At 44.6% G+C, this 14378-nt stretch overlaps 1 protein-coding gene across 2 annotated transcripts in view; it reads right to left on the bottom strand.

Annotated features, from left to right (window-relative positions):
• Positions 1-11502, bottom strand: part of PPP2R2A (protein phosphatase 2 regulatory subunit Balpha) — a 100909-nt gene extending 89407 nt beyond the window's left edge. Inside the window, exons 1-2 of one of the 2 annotated variants that reach the window (XM_027839940.1) lie at positions 11430-11502; positions 8636-8710 (exon numbers count right to left, since the gene is read on the bottom strand). In XM_027839940.1, the coding sequence (XP_027695741.1) occupies positions 8636-8710; positions 11430-11436 (82 nt within the window). In that variant the 5' untranslated portion in view covers positions 11437-11502. Of the gene's footprint in view, positions 1-8635; positions 8711-9325; positions 9377-11429 lie in introns of those variants that run through there. The other variant, XM_027839939.1, reaches the window with a different exon arrangement.
• Between the last annotated feature and the right edge of the window lie 2876 nt (positions 11503-14378).

The following is a 14378-nucleotide window of genomic DNA, read 5'->3' as shown; positions in this document are numbered from 1 at the left end:
TAATAAAGGAGATGAATTCAATAAGTATTCCCCTTATTTACTTGAGAGGCATTCTGGGGCAGCGCAGAGTCAGTCTCCAAGTCAGGAAGACCTGGATTTAAGTGCCTCTCTGCCACCAGTTGCTTTGTGACCCTGGGCAAGTCATTTAATGCGTTCCAGGGCAGGTGTCATCCGCCCCTAAATAAATGCTAACTGTTACGGAAAGAACATAAAAAAGACCCATCTTCTGAATGTATCTCCACAAGGTGGGGTCACCAAAGGGATCAATCTGAGGTCTGCCAGGACCCTGCAGAGGTCCTAGAAACTGCCCTGCTCCTACCACCTGTCATCAATTCAATCACTACTATACCTATCAAGTTCTGACACTCACTTTAATCAGTCATCTTAAGAATTCCGTTACAAAGAAGCAGGCACATTTTTCTAAGAGGTTAGAAACTTGGCTGAATGAAAACTCTTTTTAGAAGAGGCACTGGCTCAGGTTGGAAACATTCTTTTCCCTCAGATTTTCCTGTTAATAGAATGTGGCCTATAAGTTTCACATTTTTGCTTACATAAATATTCACATCTACAGCTACTCACTCTAGGATAGTGGGCATCAAGGGAAGCTGCATGATGGAAATGCTAATCCATCCAAGAGTTACAGACAAGCTGCTGAACTTAAATCGATATAAGATTTCCACATGAGAAATTCCCTAAACTGATGAAATCACAGGACTGGGAGACAAAATACTGGCCTGCCAGATTGTATCAAAAACTTAAGAGGTGGAAAGGATCTCAGAACTCATCTGGTCTGATGTGCCCCTCTCCCTTTGAAAGATGAGGAAACTGAGGCCCAAATGTAGTAAGGCTTTATTATCAAGGTCACATGGATAAAAAAATGTCAGAAAAGGCAGGATTCCAACCCAGGCTCCTCTGAATCAAAATCCAGTAATTTTCCAGTAGACTCTATCAAAATGAGTTATTACTATAACAATTATTGTATTTCAAATAGCTTAGTAAGGAATTAGGCTGGCAACTGATTGTCATACAACTTTCAAATTCCAGCCTACAGCATACAGTTATCTTTTATCAACCAGGCAGAATCAAAAACCCAGGCAGGTGAGCCTGGCAGCAAGACCAAAAGACCACAGCCTTTCAGGAAGCATGGGCCAGAAGCTCTACTTTGCAAAATTTTGAAAAGGGTTATGAAGAAATAAATCACACATACATACACAAAACCAAGATCTTTTCCCTTTCAACTTCAGAGAAATTTTAAATTAGATTCTTAGAAATGAAACACTTGACTTTCCTTTCCTGCCTCTTTCTTGCTTATGTACAATGTCTGACACTTAATAAATGCTGCTGAGATAACTTTGGAAGGCAAAGTAAGTTTTTAATAGTTCTAACAAAACAACAGGAGAAAAGTCTCAGCACCAGCGGCTTTCGGTAATGAACTAGGAGCAAAGTTCAAACTCAGTTCATCACAGAATCTCTTTCAACATCATGTTCTTCCTCTGTAAAATCAGAGAATTACATTAGGTTGATACCAAAGGTGCCTTTCATGCTACTGTATTTCTAATCTCTTTGAGCTGAAGGTTTTAAAATTGAGTTCAGAATCCTAAAGGTATCTCTCTCCCTCCTCAACTTCACCAGATTTGTAAGAGCTTAAAGCAGATCTAATTTGAGTCCTAAAAACAATGCTGAAAGTAACCTAAACCAGATTCGAAGGCTCACATTAGCTGCTTTAACAAAGTTAGAGAAACAAACTTTCACAATGCCCCCACTTTTACTGTCTGGCCCTTTTTCTAACATGCGTACATACTGGTACATCTTGAGAGTCGTGACAGAATACAGTGGAAAGCAGGAATGACCACGCAGGTGCAGTAAGTGAAGGCCCAAAAGAAGCTACAATGCAGACCAACTAAATAAGCCTCCTCCCTGAGCGTTCACAGACATCATCATCCAGAACACCCACAAAAATCCCCTTTTACAAACCCCAAAAGACAGACTGTGAAAATCTGCCCAGGCAGCGACACTGCGCAACAAGGTTTTCAGTGACTTGAGCAAGTGAACCATTTGGATCCTGGCCTCTACATTCATTTCTATGGACCCAACTTTTAGCCACTGCATTGACACTAGAATAATTTCTACCACTGCTAGGCAGGAAAATAAGGAAGAAATAATACTGAAATAAGGCCAGTCAATTCTGCTTATCAGCAACCTGGCTATAAAAAGGTACAGTGGATAAGATGAACATTGAACAAACTAACATATTAAATTCACCGAGCAGTCCTTGTTGCAAAATAATGCAAATTATAGGGTCCCAGATGTGGAATTGGAAGAGGCCCCTCATTTTACAGATGAGGAACCTGAGGACCCAAGAGGTTAAGTAACTTGCCCAGGGTCACACAGATGAGGCAGAACCAGATGCAAAGTAAGGTCTTTGATTACAAATCCATTCCCCTTTCCATAGTTACCATGTTGCCTTCTAAATAATAACTGGCATCAATACAGCAATTTAAAGTTTGTAAAGAGGTTTCTGTACATTATCTCAGATGTTACAACATTTTACAGATGAGAAAAATGAAGTTGAGATAGTTTAAGTGATATAATGTCTGAGGTACGAATGGAACCCAGGTCTTCCTGACCCCATGGTCCAGAATACCTTTTTAAAAAGAAAATTGTAATAATAAAAAAAAATTATCTTACCTTTCTTTTTGCTATTAATTTTAAAGATAAAACAGAAAAAAGCCTAATGTAATTAAATAAGAACACTTTTGCCAACTGAAGCCAATCAACAACCCAACACAATGAGTTTCTAGTAACACCTTCAAAAGTCAATTGGTTTTGACCAAACTTAATATATTGCCAGACAATGAAATAAATTTGTAATTCAATGCCATCTTGAGTTAAAATAGTATACAATATGCTATGTGGGCATTATCTTCTATACTTTTCACAAAGACCAACAAAACTGAGATGAGGTAAGAAAAGTGGTTCAGTATTCCATCTTTAAAAAAGAAAATGAGTATATTATTGTAATGTTCACATTACCTTAAAAAAAAAAAACCTCCCTTATGCAAACTACTCATCTCTAACCATGCACAATTATAGACAAATAACCTCAGGTTTATACTTCACAAACGCTAATAAACATGTTAAGTGTCAAGGGACAGAACAAATACTTTCACCACATTATGCCTTTACTGTAGTTAGGTGCTGGGAGACAGGATTTGACATGCAATATATCTAAATCCACAAAATGATGGAGCTCTATTATGCTTTCTTTTAAATTCATCCTTCGTTAAGTAGACTTCCTATATATAACCCCTGTCCCCAAAAACTGTAAAAGACAAATAACCTCACATGCTGTTTGTGAAACAACATTTTAATAAAAACAATAAATTAGCTCACTCTCATCTGATGCCTTTAAATTCTACAAAAAACAAGCAGGGAAAGCAAGTGCTGAAGAGATGCAATGCAACAGATTATATCATCAAATTATAAATATAACTAAAAAAATGACAAGATTTATCTAATAATTGGAAATTCGGGTGGAAAGGAAAAGAAAATGTTAAGACAGTTAAAGGTATGATAGGGAAAAATTGACAGGATTTTTAAAAAGGTAATTTCATTTCTAATATTTCCTCCAAAATTTGCCTTAATAGAACAAAATACAATTATGTTTTCACAGGCAAAATCCCAAGAAATAAGGATTTCAAATTAACAAATGAGAACTTTGTACTTAAGTGAGGAAAGAAGATGTGTGGAGAAATCAAATGATTGGTTACTGAAACAAGTTACCACTCATTTTTAAATGAATAAATATATTTAAATAAATCAGAACACCATTATTCTTATACCCTGGTCTTGGGGAAAAATGTCCAGAGACCCTTATTGTCCAGTTTCTAATTCTCCCATCTGGCTGTGGCTCTCCTTTCTTTGTTGTAAACTTTTTCTTTAAGAGATCTGTGTAATTCATAGACTCAATCACAAAGCATTTATTAAGCACTTTAGTAGGTATCAAGCACTGTGTTACGCCCTCGGCGGAAGGTGAGTGAGAAAGGAGGTCAGAACTGCAGCTTCAGATGCTATTTCATGTAGTTCATACTGGGGAAAAAAAGTATCTCAGCTACACTATAACCTGACAAGTGGTTATACAGATGAGGGGGAACCTCCTACCTGAGGTGGCCCAGTCCACTTTGGGGCAGTTTTAATGTTAGAAAAAGCTTCCTGATGCCAAGCTTCTACGGGCCTCTTGACAATTTCTAGTCATTGCCGCTAGTTCTTTCCTCCAAAGCCAAATTGAACAAGCCTGTCTAGGCCCTCCTCTCCCTATGGGGCCTTCAGCTACCTTACACCATCAGGTGCTGCTAGGTCTTCTCCTCCCCAAAATCGACTGATGCTCTTGAGACTCAAAGCCCTTGACTATCCTCTATGCCATCTTCTAGATGTTCTGCAGTTCAGCCATTAAAATCCACAATGATTATTCAATTCCTCCCACAGCCAGATGCTGAGTATAAAAAGACAAAAAAGAAATAGCCCCTGCCATGAGAGGCTTACATGAGGTATAGGGGTACACACAACGAATGGGAGTCATTTTATCAAGCATTTCCTATAGCCTTTTCTCAATTGTGCTCTTCCTTGACCTCCTGGGAGGTTTTGACACCAGATACTCTCTCCCTTTTCCCACAGGTTTCTATAATCCTACCCCTTCCTGGTTCTCCTACCTGACCACTCTTTCTCAACCTCCTTTTATGGTTCTTCATCCCTGGCACATCCCTAAGTCCAGAGTGGCCCCCATCTCATCATTTCCCCTAGGTTCAATTATCTTTATGCAGAAGATTCCCAGACCTACAAATCCAGCCCTACCTACTCTCTCTCCTGAGCTCCAGGCCCTCATCACCAACTGCCTCTGGGACATTTCAAACTAGGTGACTTAGTCACCTCAAACTCACCACGTTCAAAATAGAACCCCACCCCTCCCCACTCCCACATACACACCCTTCCCTCTTCCAAACTCCCTCAGGGCTAGCAAGGGCATCCCCCTCCTCCTCCCAGTCACCCAGACCAGCAACGTTGGGGTTATCCTCCACTCCTCCCTCCCTCCCTAGTTTTTCTATATTCCCTTCTCTTCCTCACAGCCCACCACCAACCTTGGGGCAGGCTCTCAATCACCTCCCAATAGCCTTCTTACTGGCTGCTGTGACTTTCCTAAAGCAGAGCTCCGACCCTGTAAACCCCTACTCAATAAAATCCACTGGCTTCCTATTACCTCTAGATCAGATATAAAACCCTGTTTGGCATTTAAAGCCCTTCCCAGCTTTCCGGTCTTCTCCACACTCACAATCCAGCTACACTAGCCTGCTTGCTGCTCCTCCACCTCCAGTCCTCATACCTTTGTACCGGCAGCTGCACCATGCCCGGAGTGCCACTCCTGCTTCTCGCCGCCTCTGAGCAGTTCTTCCTGGCCTCCAAGACTCGGCTGCGATCTCCTCATCTCTGTCTCCCCACCCCCTCCATTCACACGGCCTTCATCTGGTACACGTGTTTTTTCCACATATTGTCTTCCATTATAATGGGAGCTCCCTTTGTGTGCGAGGATTCTGTTTTTACCTTGTTAGGTATCCTAATGCTTAGGGATTCTTTGACAGTGCCTGGCATAGTTGACAGATACGCTTGTTAACCAATGCTTGCTGCCTGACTACCAGGAACAGTGTTGAAAACTGGAAACAGAAATACAAACAGAAGATGGTATCTGCCCTCAAGGAGTTTATATTCTAATTTGGGACTCTATTACATAAAGGGGAAGTGAAGGGGGGGAATGAGGAGGGAGGGCACATAACTACCAGGTAACAAAGTTAAAAAAACAGCAAGACTATATAAAGTATATACAATGTAATGGGGGGAGGGGGAACGGAGAAATTAGGAAAGTCCTTATGTAGGTCACACATGAACTGAGGTTTAAAGGAAGCTATTATGAAGAGGAGGCAAGGGAGAGTCACAAAAGACAGCCTGTCAGTTAAATCTGTATCTGAATATAGTGGTAATAGGGAGCCACTGAAGTTTATTAAGCCGGGAGTGACAAATTTTAGCTTGTTATTTCAGTGAGCAGTAATCTGGTTATATGTACCCAGAATGTAAGTATACAACTATCACAAGACTGTCAAAAATATCATCCCCTTTCAAAAAAAAAAAAAAAAAAAGACAATATTCTGAAGAAAAATTTCAGTAACAGACTGAGAGAGTGAGGATATATCCAGACTTAGATAATAACATGAACTGTAAGTGGCTTTAGTTTGGAAGTATGTGAGAAATGAGATTACTGTGAGAGTCTTAATTCACCAAGTCTATCAGAAAAGTAAAGGCATGCTTCATTACTTTACATTGTTTTGGAAATCTACTACATAAATGTGAATTATTATTTAGTATCAGACAGTGGAAAAGATTTTCTACTCCAACCATCTCATTTAATTCATGAGGAAACTCCCCCAAGGTTACACACCAAGTGCAGAATCAAAAATAGACAGCCTTCTAACTTCTCATATGCAGTATCAACCCAATTTTAACCCTAGACAGTAGCTGGCATCCCCACATATTACTAACAAATCCACGATTCCCAGAAGGTTAAGTAAGAAAAAATCGGAAGCCAATTTCAATATAAGGAGCAAAGTATATTAAAAATGACCTTGCTTAATGTTGGTTTTGCTGGCAAATTGTTTTGACACAGGAGATACCACCCAACCAAGACTTAAAAGTCCCCTTCAGAGAACACAGTCCTTTAAAACAGGTAATTCAAAACTGATATTCTATTTTATTTTCAAAAGAAAATGTAGATTGAAAATGAGGCAAAATCCTTAGGCACAGAAATAGTTCAGCAGGCACAAAAAGGACATCAAGAAAGAAAAAAAAAAACTTTGTAGACAAAATCACCCACAAAATAAAACAGCATCCATTTGAAAAATAGGAAAAATGGAAACCATATTTTTATCTTAATATAAAGTATTAGAACAAGACATTGTGATATGGTTTTCTAAACATCCACTTGTTCTCAGTTCTCACAATCTAAAGGTTAAGAAAGATATTTTATATACAAACACATGTAATATTTAGTTCAAATTCAAATGAAATGAAGAAATCATTTATTTTAGACACAAAATTGCTACTGAAAGGTGGGACCTATAGTACTAGTCCCACCCACCACCCCAGATCATTCCACCTTTCAACAACCCATACACCTTGTCTTGCGTGTGAAGATCAAAACTCTCCTCTAATAACTCCCTACTAATTGGCAAACACAGCCCAAATGCCTTAACCTGCTCCAGAAAGACTTCCACAAATGAACACCACCCCACCCCTCTTAGAGTTCCAACTCCCAGTTGGGGACATTTCCTGGACAAGCCTTCCCTTCTTTACCTCGGAGCTTTCACTCAAGCTGCAAAGACCCACTGCAAATGCCACCTCTCCCATGAAAGCTTCCCTGAAGGGAAAGCCCACTTCAAAGCATAAGCACTCTAAGACGAACCTGCTGCCAATAATATATATGCCAGTTGGCTTCCCTGAAAGAAAAATCCATTCCGTGATCCGGACTCCACCTAACCCTGGCCAGTCACATCATTAATGCATGCCCCACTGATACAGTTTGATGAGGAAAGATCCATGGCTGGCTCAACACAAATCTGTGACAACTCCTGGGAAAAGCATGCAGATATACATCGTCTGCAGGAAGGTCCATTAATGCCCTCTTTCTATGTGAAGGCAGAACACAGGAGGAGAAAATGGTTCAGGCTACACACAAAAGGCTTGCCAATTTCTTGTGCTTCATTAAAAATAAGATTTCTAATGAGAAAAAAATTTTAAAATGTGTAGCAAATGAGTAGCAAAACTCACTAACATTACAAACCACTTCCTAGATACCATTAAATGTCAGGCATCAAATTAGAGCTGCTGACAACACACAAAAAAATAAATACTTTCATACTTTCCAGAGACAAACGAAAACTTTCAGCTTTGAAATGTTAACTTTTTAGAATTCATTCTGGTCATTAATATGAAAAGTTAGCTTCAAAAACAAATTAAAAGTCAGCAATATTTAAATCTTCCTGTAATGGCAGAAGGAAAAACTTAGGAAAAAAACCCCCTTTACTGGAACACATATGAAATACAGTCAACCCTCAAAAGTACAGCTTCCACAACTGTTTGTCTAAGCTAAAAACCTTCAAGTTCAGTAAAATGTATCATGAAGAAATTCAGGCAGCAAAATGCTTCAAGCAAGCACTAAGCCATGCCGCAGAGCTCCGAAGTCAAAAGACCTGTTCATTCCAAGTCCAGTTCTGGGTGAACTGTTCGTCTTAATGTTAAGACGTGAATCGACTCAAACGAACAAGGCAGGTGGGTGGGAAGATGAAAATGAAGCCCCATGGAACAGAGAGCAAAGGACTGTTTTCCTGGTTGGAGTCATAGGTTTTCCTTCAGTCCTGTGCTATTGCCCTCCAAACAAGCCCCAACCAGAGAGCCTGTGAGGCTGGCCAAGGCTCTCACACAACCAACAGCTTTACTAGCCACCACCTGCAAAAAAATATTTCCAGAATCAAAATTTAACAGACTCCAACTTAGTTTCTATTCAACTTCTTCCAGTATTAAAAAATATTCTTACCTTCTGCTACATCATCATCGACTGCCCCTTTCACCTGAGAAAAACACCACTGAATATCATTTCCTCCTCCAGCTCCTAAAAGGAAAAACAATGCCCATTAACATCATGTCCGAGTTTTGTTCACGTCCCCCCCCTCCCCCATAAATAGAGAGCTGGTGTCCAAGATTAGCACAGCACCATTAGCATGGCTGCCCACTCAGAGAACCCCTGTGCCCCCAAATCTCCAACTTGGAGCAAGTTCTGATAGAATATCATTAGGAACTTTTTCTACTACTGTGATCAGGTCTAGATTTAATATCAAGAAAATAAAAAAGCCATAACTCAAATACAGTTACCCACAAAGAAAAAGTTATTGAGAATAAGTTTGTTAAAACAGTTCTTGACATATTCTGTGCCTTTGGGCCCTTAAAGTACATTACTTAAAAAAAAAAAAACAGCTCTGACTTCCAAGTTTTTTTAATGTCGGAATTAAGTTTTTTTTAAGAGCATGAACTCATTAGCTGATCACTAACATTGCACTTCTGTTCAAAACGTTTCATCTTTACCCCCTCTCCAAAAACAATGCTACCCGAAACATAGTTAAGAGAGATCAGAAAGCAGTACAAAAAGTTAAACTATTTTTAAAGTAGTTTTTTTTTTTAATTCGTGCAAAGACAATATCCCATGTCATAGTTAATAAACTAAAACTACCATGGAACACCGCACGAAGCGACAACTTCAGGAACATTACTGGCTCCGTGAGAGATGGTGATTCATTTGAACCTTGCTACCAACACCTCCCCTCCCCCCAAAAAACACCACCCATTTTCTACATTTCATTGCCAGCCAATCACTCATTCATTACATACAGGAAAAGTAATTGAAATGAATGCTGCTAAAGAGGCTGTCAAAAGGAAGTTTCTTTCTTCCTTCACCCCACCCCTCAGAATCCAAAGGGCCAAGCAACAGATGTAATTTACCATCTTGTGCAACAGTTTTAATTTTACTAGATTAACAAGGCCAAAAAGCAACGTGCTTTTAGCAAAATCACAAGTTCAATCCAACACAGTAAAAAATAGAAAATACAAGCTGAAGTGCAAAAATCCATCTGGATTTCAAGATAAAGAATTAGCTCAGTCTGCGATGTTTCTATCTTTCACACTGCTATAGCTGGAAGCACAGTGAAGAAAATTTGTGAAGAGGAGGGCAACAAAATTAAATAGCGTATTTCAGATTCTCTTAAATGGTGGAAATCTTTCAGATCCAGGAGATTCACTGGAAAAACAAATGTATTTTCCTTTTTTTCTCTCTGTACTCTCATTCTTTGTTAAAATATTTTGCCCATACGTTATTATCCTCCTATGGTTGGTACCTAAAATCTCTCATTTTTCCAGTACAGGTTAGAACAGACTGGAATCAATGGCTACTCTGTGACTTTCCAACTCTTCAAACTGTGATCCTCTCTTCTTCCACTGGTTCTCAGCTAACTACACAACTAATAAGTACGCCAACTACTTAACTCCACAACCTCCCCCCAAACCTCCACCCCAAGGAGGGGAGGGAGAGGGGAGAGTCACAACCGGCACAGAAAAAGGCCTTCCTTTCAAGCAAAGATAAAAGTTTAAATTCATTTTCCACCCCCTAGCTACACTGAACAGTCACCACACTTAAACTCCCTGAGCCCCCACTGCTTCATCGACAAACTGAGGAGGGTGATCTCGGTGGATTTATGATGCTTGGGAACTTTTCTGGGCCTCAGTTTCTTCCGACTGAAAATGAAGGAGGATGGATGACAAGCTTGGCCCTTTGCAGCTCCCTGGGCTTTCCTTTCTTTCCCTATAAAATCGGGGGCTGGACCTCTTGGGCCTCCCCTCTGGAACCTTTCTGAACCTCCTTTTTCTTTCCAACAGGAGGGGTGTTTAAGTGCCACGACCTCTTAGACCCTTCCAGCTTCAAACCTATGATCCTCAGCTACTTTTTGGGGTCCGAGTTTCTTTCTCCGTAAAAAAACGAGGGGCATCCTACTCCATGGCCTCTTAGGTCCTCCAAGTTCTAAATGAACGCTCCCTGGTCAAGTCGGTACCGCGCCAGGCAGCGAGGCTACCCAGAAAGGCGAACGGCGCCCGCCTTCCGGGAGCTCGCGATCCGGCGGAGGGGACGGCAGGGAAGCTACGTAAGGGACGAAGTGGGGACGATCTCCGTAAAAGAAAGCATGACCTCTGGAGCCCGGGGAGCTTTCCGGGCCTCAGTTTCCTCCTCTGCAAAACGAATGGTCTTCTAAGTCCTGACTCTGTGGGTCTCAAGAAGCCCTAAATACAAGATCCTCGGGATCGTTCCTGGGCCTCAGTTTCCTCCTCTGTAAAATGGCACATGACCTCTTTAGGTCCCTCGAACCTCTCACTCTATGAAGCGATGCGAGAAGCGTGGCACCCACGATCCGGAGCGCAGGGGGAGGGGGAGGGGGAGCGGAAGGCCCGGAGGCAGGCGGGCGAGCAGCCCCCCACGCCCATTCGTGCCTCCAGGCCGGACCCCGCGTGTCCTGCTCCCGCTCCTCCTCCTCCTCCTCCTCGCCGGACGGCGGGCGCAGGCGGGGCTGCAGCTCGGGGTCGGGGGGAGGGGGAGGCCCCCCCCCAGGGCCCCCCGCGCTCCTCCCCGCCCCCTCCCCTTGGGCCGGGGGGGAGGGGGGAGGGGCGGGGGCCGGCCTCGGCCGGGGGGGGTTCCCCCTCGGGCCGGGCCTCCGGCGCCGCGCGCGCCCGTCAGGCCCCCAGCCCTGGGGGATCTCGGGGGTCCCGGGGCGCCCCGCTCCCGCTCTCACCTGCCATGGCGCTCGGGCGATGGAGGCCCCGCCGGGCTGCTCACGCTCTCCGGGCCGAGGCCGCCGCCCTCCCCGGGCGCGGGGGGCCCCCGCGGGCGCGGGCGCGAAGCGGGGGGCGGCGGGGCCGGAGGGCGGCGGGACAGGAGGGCGGGGCGGCGCTCCGGGACTTCCCGGCTCTCCTTCTCCCCCCCGGCGGCGGCACCGGCGGCTGCGGCGGCGGCGGCGGGCGGCGAGCGGCTCCACTTTCAAAATGGCGCCGGCTGGCCTGGGTGCTTACGTCACTCGGGGGCAGGGCCCAAAGGGCGGGAAGAGGCGGGGCCAGCGGCGTTCGGAGCTCCCCCTCTCCGCCTCTCGCCGCCGACGCACGCACGTACGCGCACGTTCGGCCGCTCCCCTCCGGGCGCCCTGCGCTCCCTCCCTTCGCCCGGCCCGCCGCGCCCCGCCCCGCCCCGCCCCGCCCCCCTGACTCGTCTGCGCTGCGGCTCCCGGGGAGAGCGAGCTGGCGCAAAGCCGGGCCGGGTCGGGGGCTGGCTAGGTGGGGCCTCCGACTCCTCTGCGCTCTGGCACCGCGCTAAGCGCTGGCGTTGCAAAGGACCGTGCCTGCCCTCCAGAGGCTTACGGTCTAACGGGAACTCTACGTGCAAACAGTCCGTAAACGTGTGACCGGCCGTAGATTGCATCAATTGGGGATAATCCACAGGGGGAAAGACGCTGGAATGAAGCTTCCTGCAGAAGGTGGCATGTTGGCTGGGACTTTTAGGAAGCCAAGACGTGAAGATGAGGAGGGAGAGCGTGCCAGACGTGGGGCCGCCGGTGCAAAGAGATGCTCCCCTGCAAAAGGAAGGGCTTGGAGCGGAGCTGGCTGGCGGTCCACACTCACCCCTACCTGGGAGCAGCCCCAGCTTCCCTGGAGACTCGGCTTCAATCCCCACTTGTGCAGAAGTGCCCCAACCCCCTCCAAAGAGCGCATTCCTGCGGGACTACAGACACCTTGTACCTTTGAGCTTTGTCACCTATTTGAGACCTGGCGATATGGCTACCTGTCTTTCTAGCTCAGCATCTAGTAAAAGTTTAATAAATGATTGTTGCCCTGTTGACCCAGCTCAGAGTCAAATGACTTGACCAAGGTCACAAAGGAAGTGTTTAAGGCAGAACCGGTACGGGGTCTTCTCTATCCTAGAGAAGTTTGCCCACACCTGAAGTTTGCCGCCTGTGATCTTGGACACATCCCTCTGGGCCTCATTTTCCTCTCCTGCAAAATGAAGGGTTTGGAATAGATTGCTCCCTAGCTCCCTCCAAAATTCAGCAAACTGCTGCCCAGGCTTCAAATCCCAGCTCTCACTCTCATCCCTCTGCAAACCTGGTTTCCTCTTCCAAAAAAGTAGGGATGTTAGCCTGGTGCCCCTCTCTTCCAACTCTAAAATCTAGGAGCCTGTCAAGCTCCTACTATCAGTCCCCCCTTCCTGAAGGAGGGTTTCAAAGACAAAAGTGAAAGAACTGCTCTCATTCCCTCCCCAATCAGGTCTCAGACACTTAGTAGCTGTGTGACCCTGGGCAAGTCACTTAACCTTTGTTTGCTTCAGTTACCTCATCGGTAAAATGTTCAGATCAAATGATGTAAAATTTGTAAAACTTTAGAAAAGTAGGTGCTTTAGTTATAATAGTGGTGGCAGTGGTGGTGGTATTAAGTGCCGAGGTCACAAAAACAAAATTAAAACAATTCCCATTTTCCATTCTAATGGGGGATATGTTTGTTATATTAAAATCATTCCATAATTCTGACTGCTATCTGTGCCTGCTGGCCATCAGTGCTGCCAATATCTTAAAAGGATCTAAGTTCTGTGAGGGCATAGTGTGGTTTTGTGGAAGGAGAAATTGGATTTAGAGCCAGAGGAACTGGATTTACTTTTTTTTTTTTTTTTTTGGTGAGGCAGTTGGGGTTAAGTGATTTGCCCAAGGTCACACAGCTAGTACATGTCAAGTGTTTGGTCCGAGGCCAGATTTGAACTCAGGTCCTCCTGACTTCAGGGCCAGTGCTCTATCCACTGTTCCACCTAGCTGCCCCCTGGAACTGGATTTCCTATGGGAAACCTTGCCTTACCCTCCCTAACATTCTCTTCAAATGAACAAGTATATAATTTCCTGTTTGTATGTGGCATGTCCTCACTAGAATTTGAGCTCAGCTGTCTAGTAATGTGCTAGCGGGATTGTAGTCACCTTTTTTTTGTTTTTGAGGCAATTGGGGTTAAGTAAATTGCCCAGGGTCATACAGCTAGTAAGTGTCTGAGGTCACATTTGAACTCAGGTCCTCCTAACTCCAGGGCCACCTTGCTGCCCCTTTATTCACTTTTTTAAAACAAAAACAAAACTGGCATCTGTTGCAGCTACCTAGGAAGTAGGCGCTGGGCTTGAGGCTAGAAGAGGGAGGAAGTAATGGGATTTGACAGACGCTGCTGACCAGAGGGTGAAAGGTCAGAGGCCGAGAAAAGAGCTGCCTCCAAAGTTGGTTCCACAGGAGCATGGATTGTGGTACAAGAACCCTCTGTGCCTGGAACTACAGCACAGCTGCCCAGGAAAAGAGGAGAAATGGAGACAGAGGGAGCGAGGAGAGAGGGGAGCAGGGAAGAGACAGACAGGGAGGAAGAGAGAGATAGTGAGAGAGAGGGGAAAGGAGAGGGGGGGAGAGAGACGGGGGAGGGGGGAGGACAAAACGGGGGAAGAGAGAGAACGAATACAAACAGAGAATCAGGCAAAGAAATCAGCCAAGAACCAAGGTGATTGAGCATTTGGGTGAATTTCCCCACTCTGGCGATGTGAAACAACCTATGTGTCGTTTACAGAATTGTGAAGAATCAGACCTTCAGAAGGCATTCATGGCTCAGTGGATGAGGCACTAAGTGTTTGGGGCCGGAAATAAGGAAGTTTGAGCCACCAGTCCGTGGGTGTGGT

Source organism: Vombatus ursinus, unplaced genomic scaffold, assembly GCF_900497805.2.
Source record: "Vombatus ursinus unplaced genomic scaffold, bare-nosed wombat genome assembly UNPS02014837.1, whole genome shotgun sequence".
Taxonomy (NCBI): domain Eukaryota; kingdom Metazoa; phylum Chordata; class Mammalia; order Diprotodontia; family Vombatidae; genus Vombatus; species Vombatus ursinus.
This window is presented reverse-complemented; position numbering and strand designations above follow the sequence as displayed.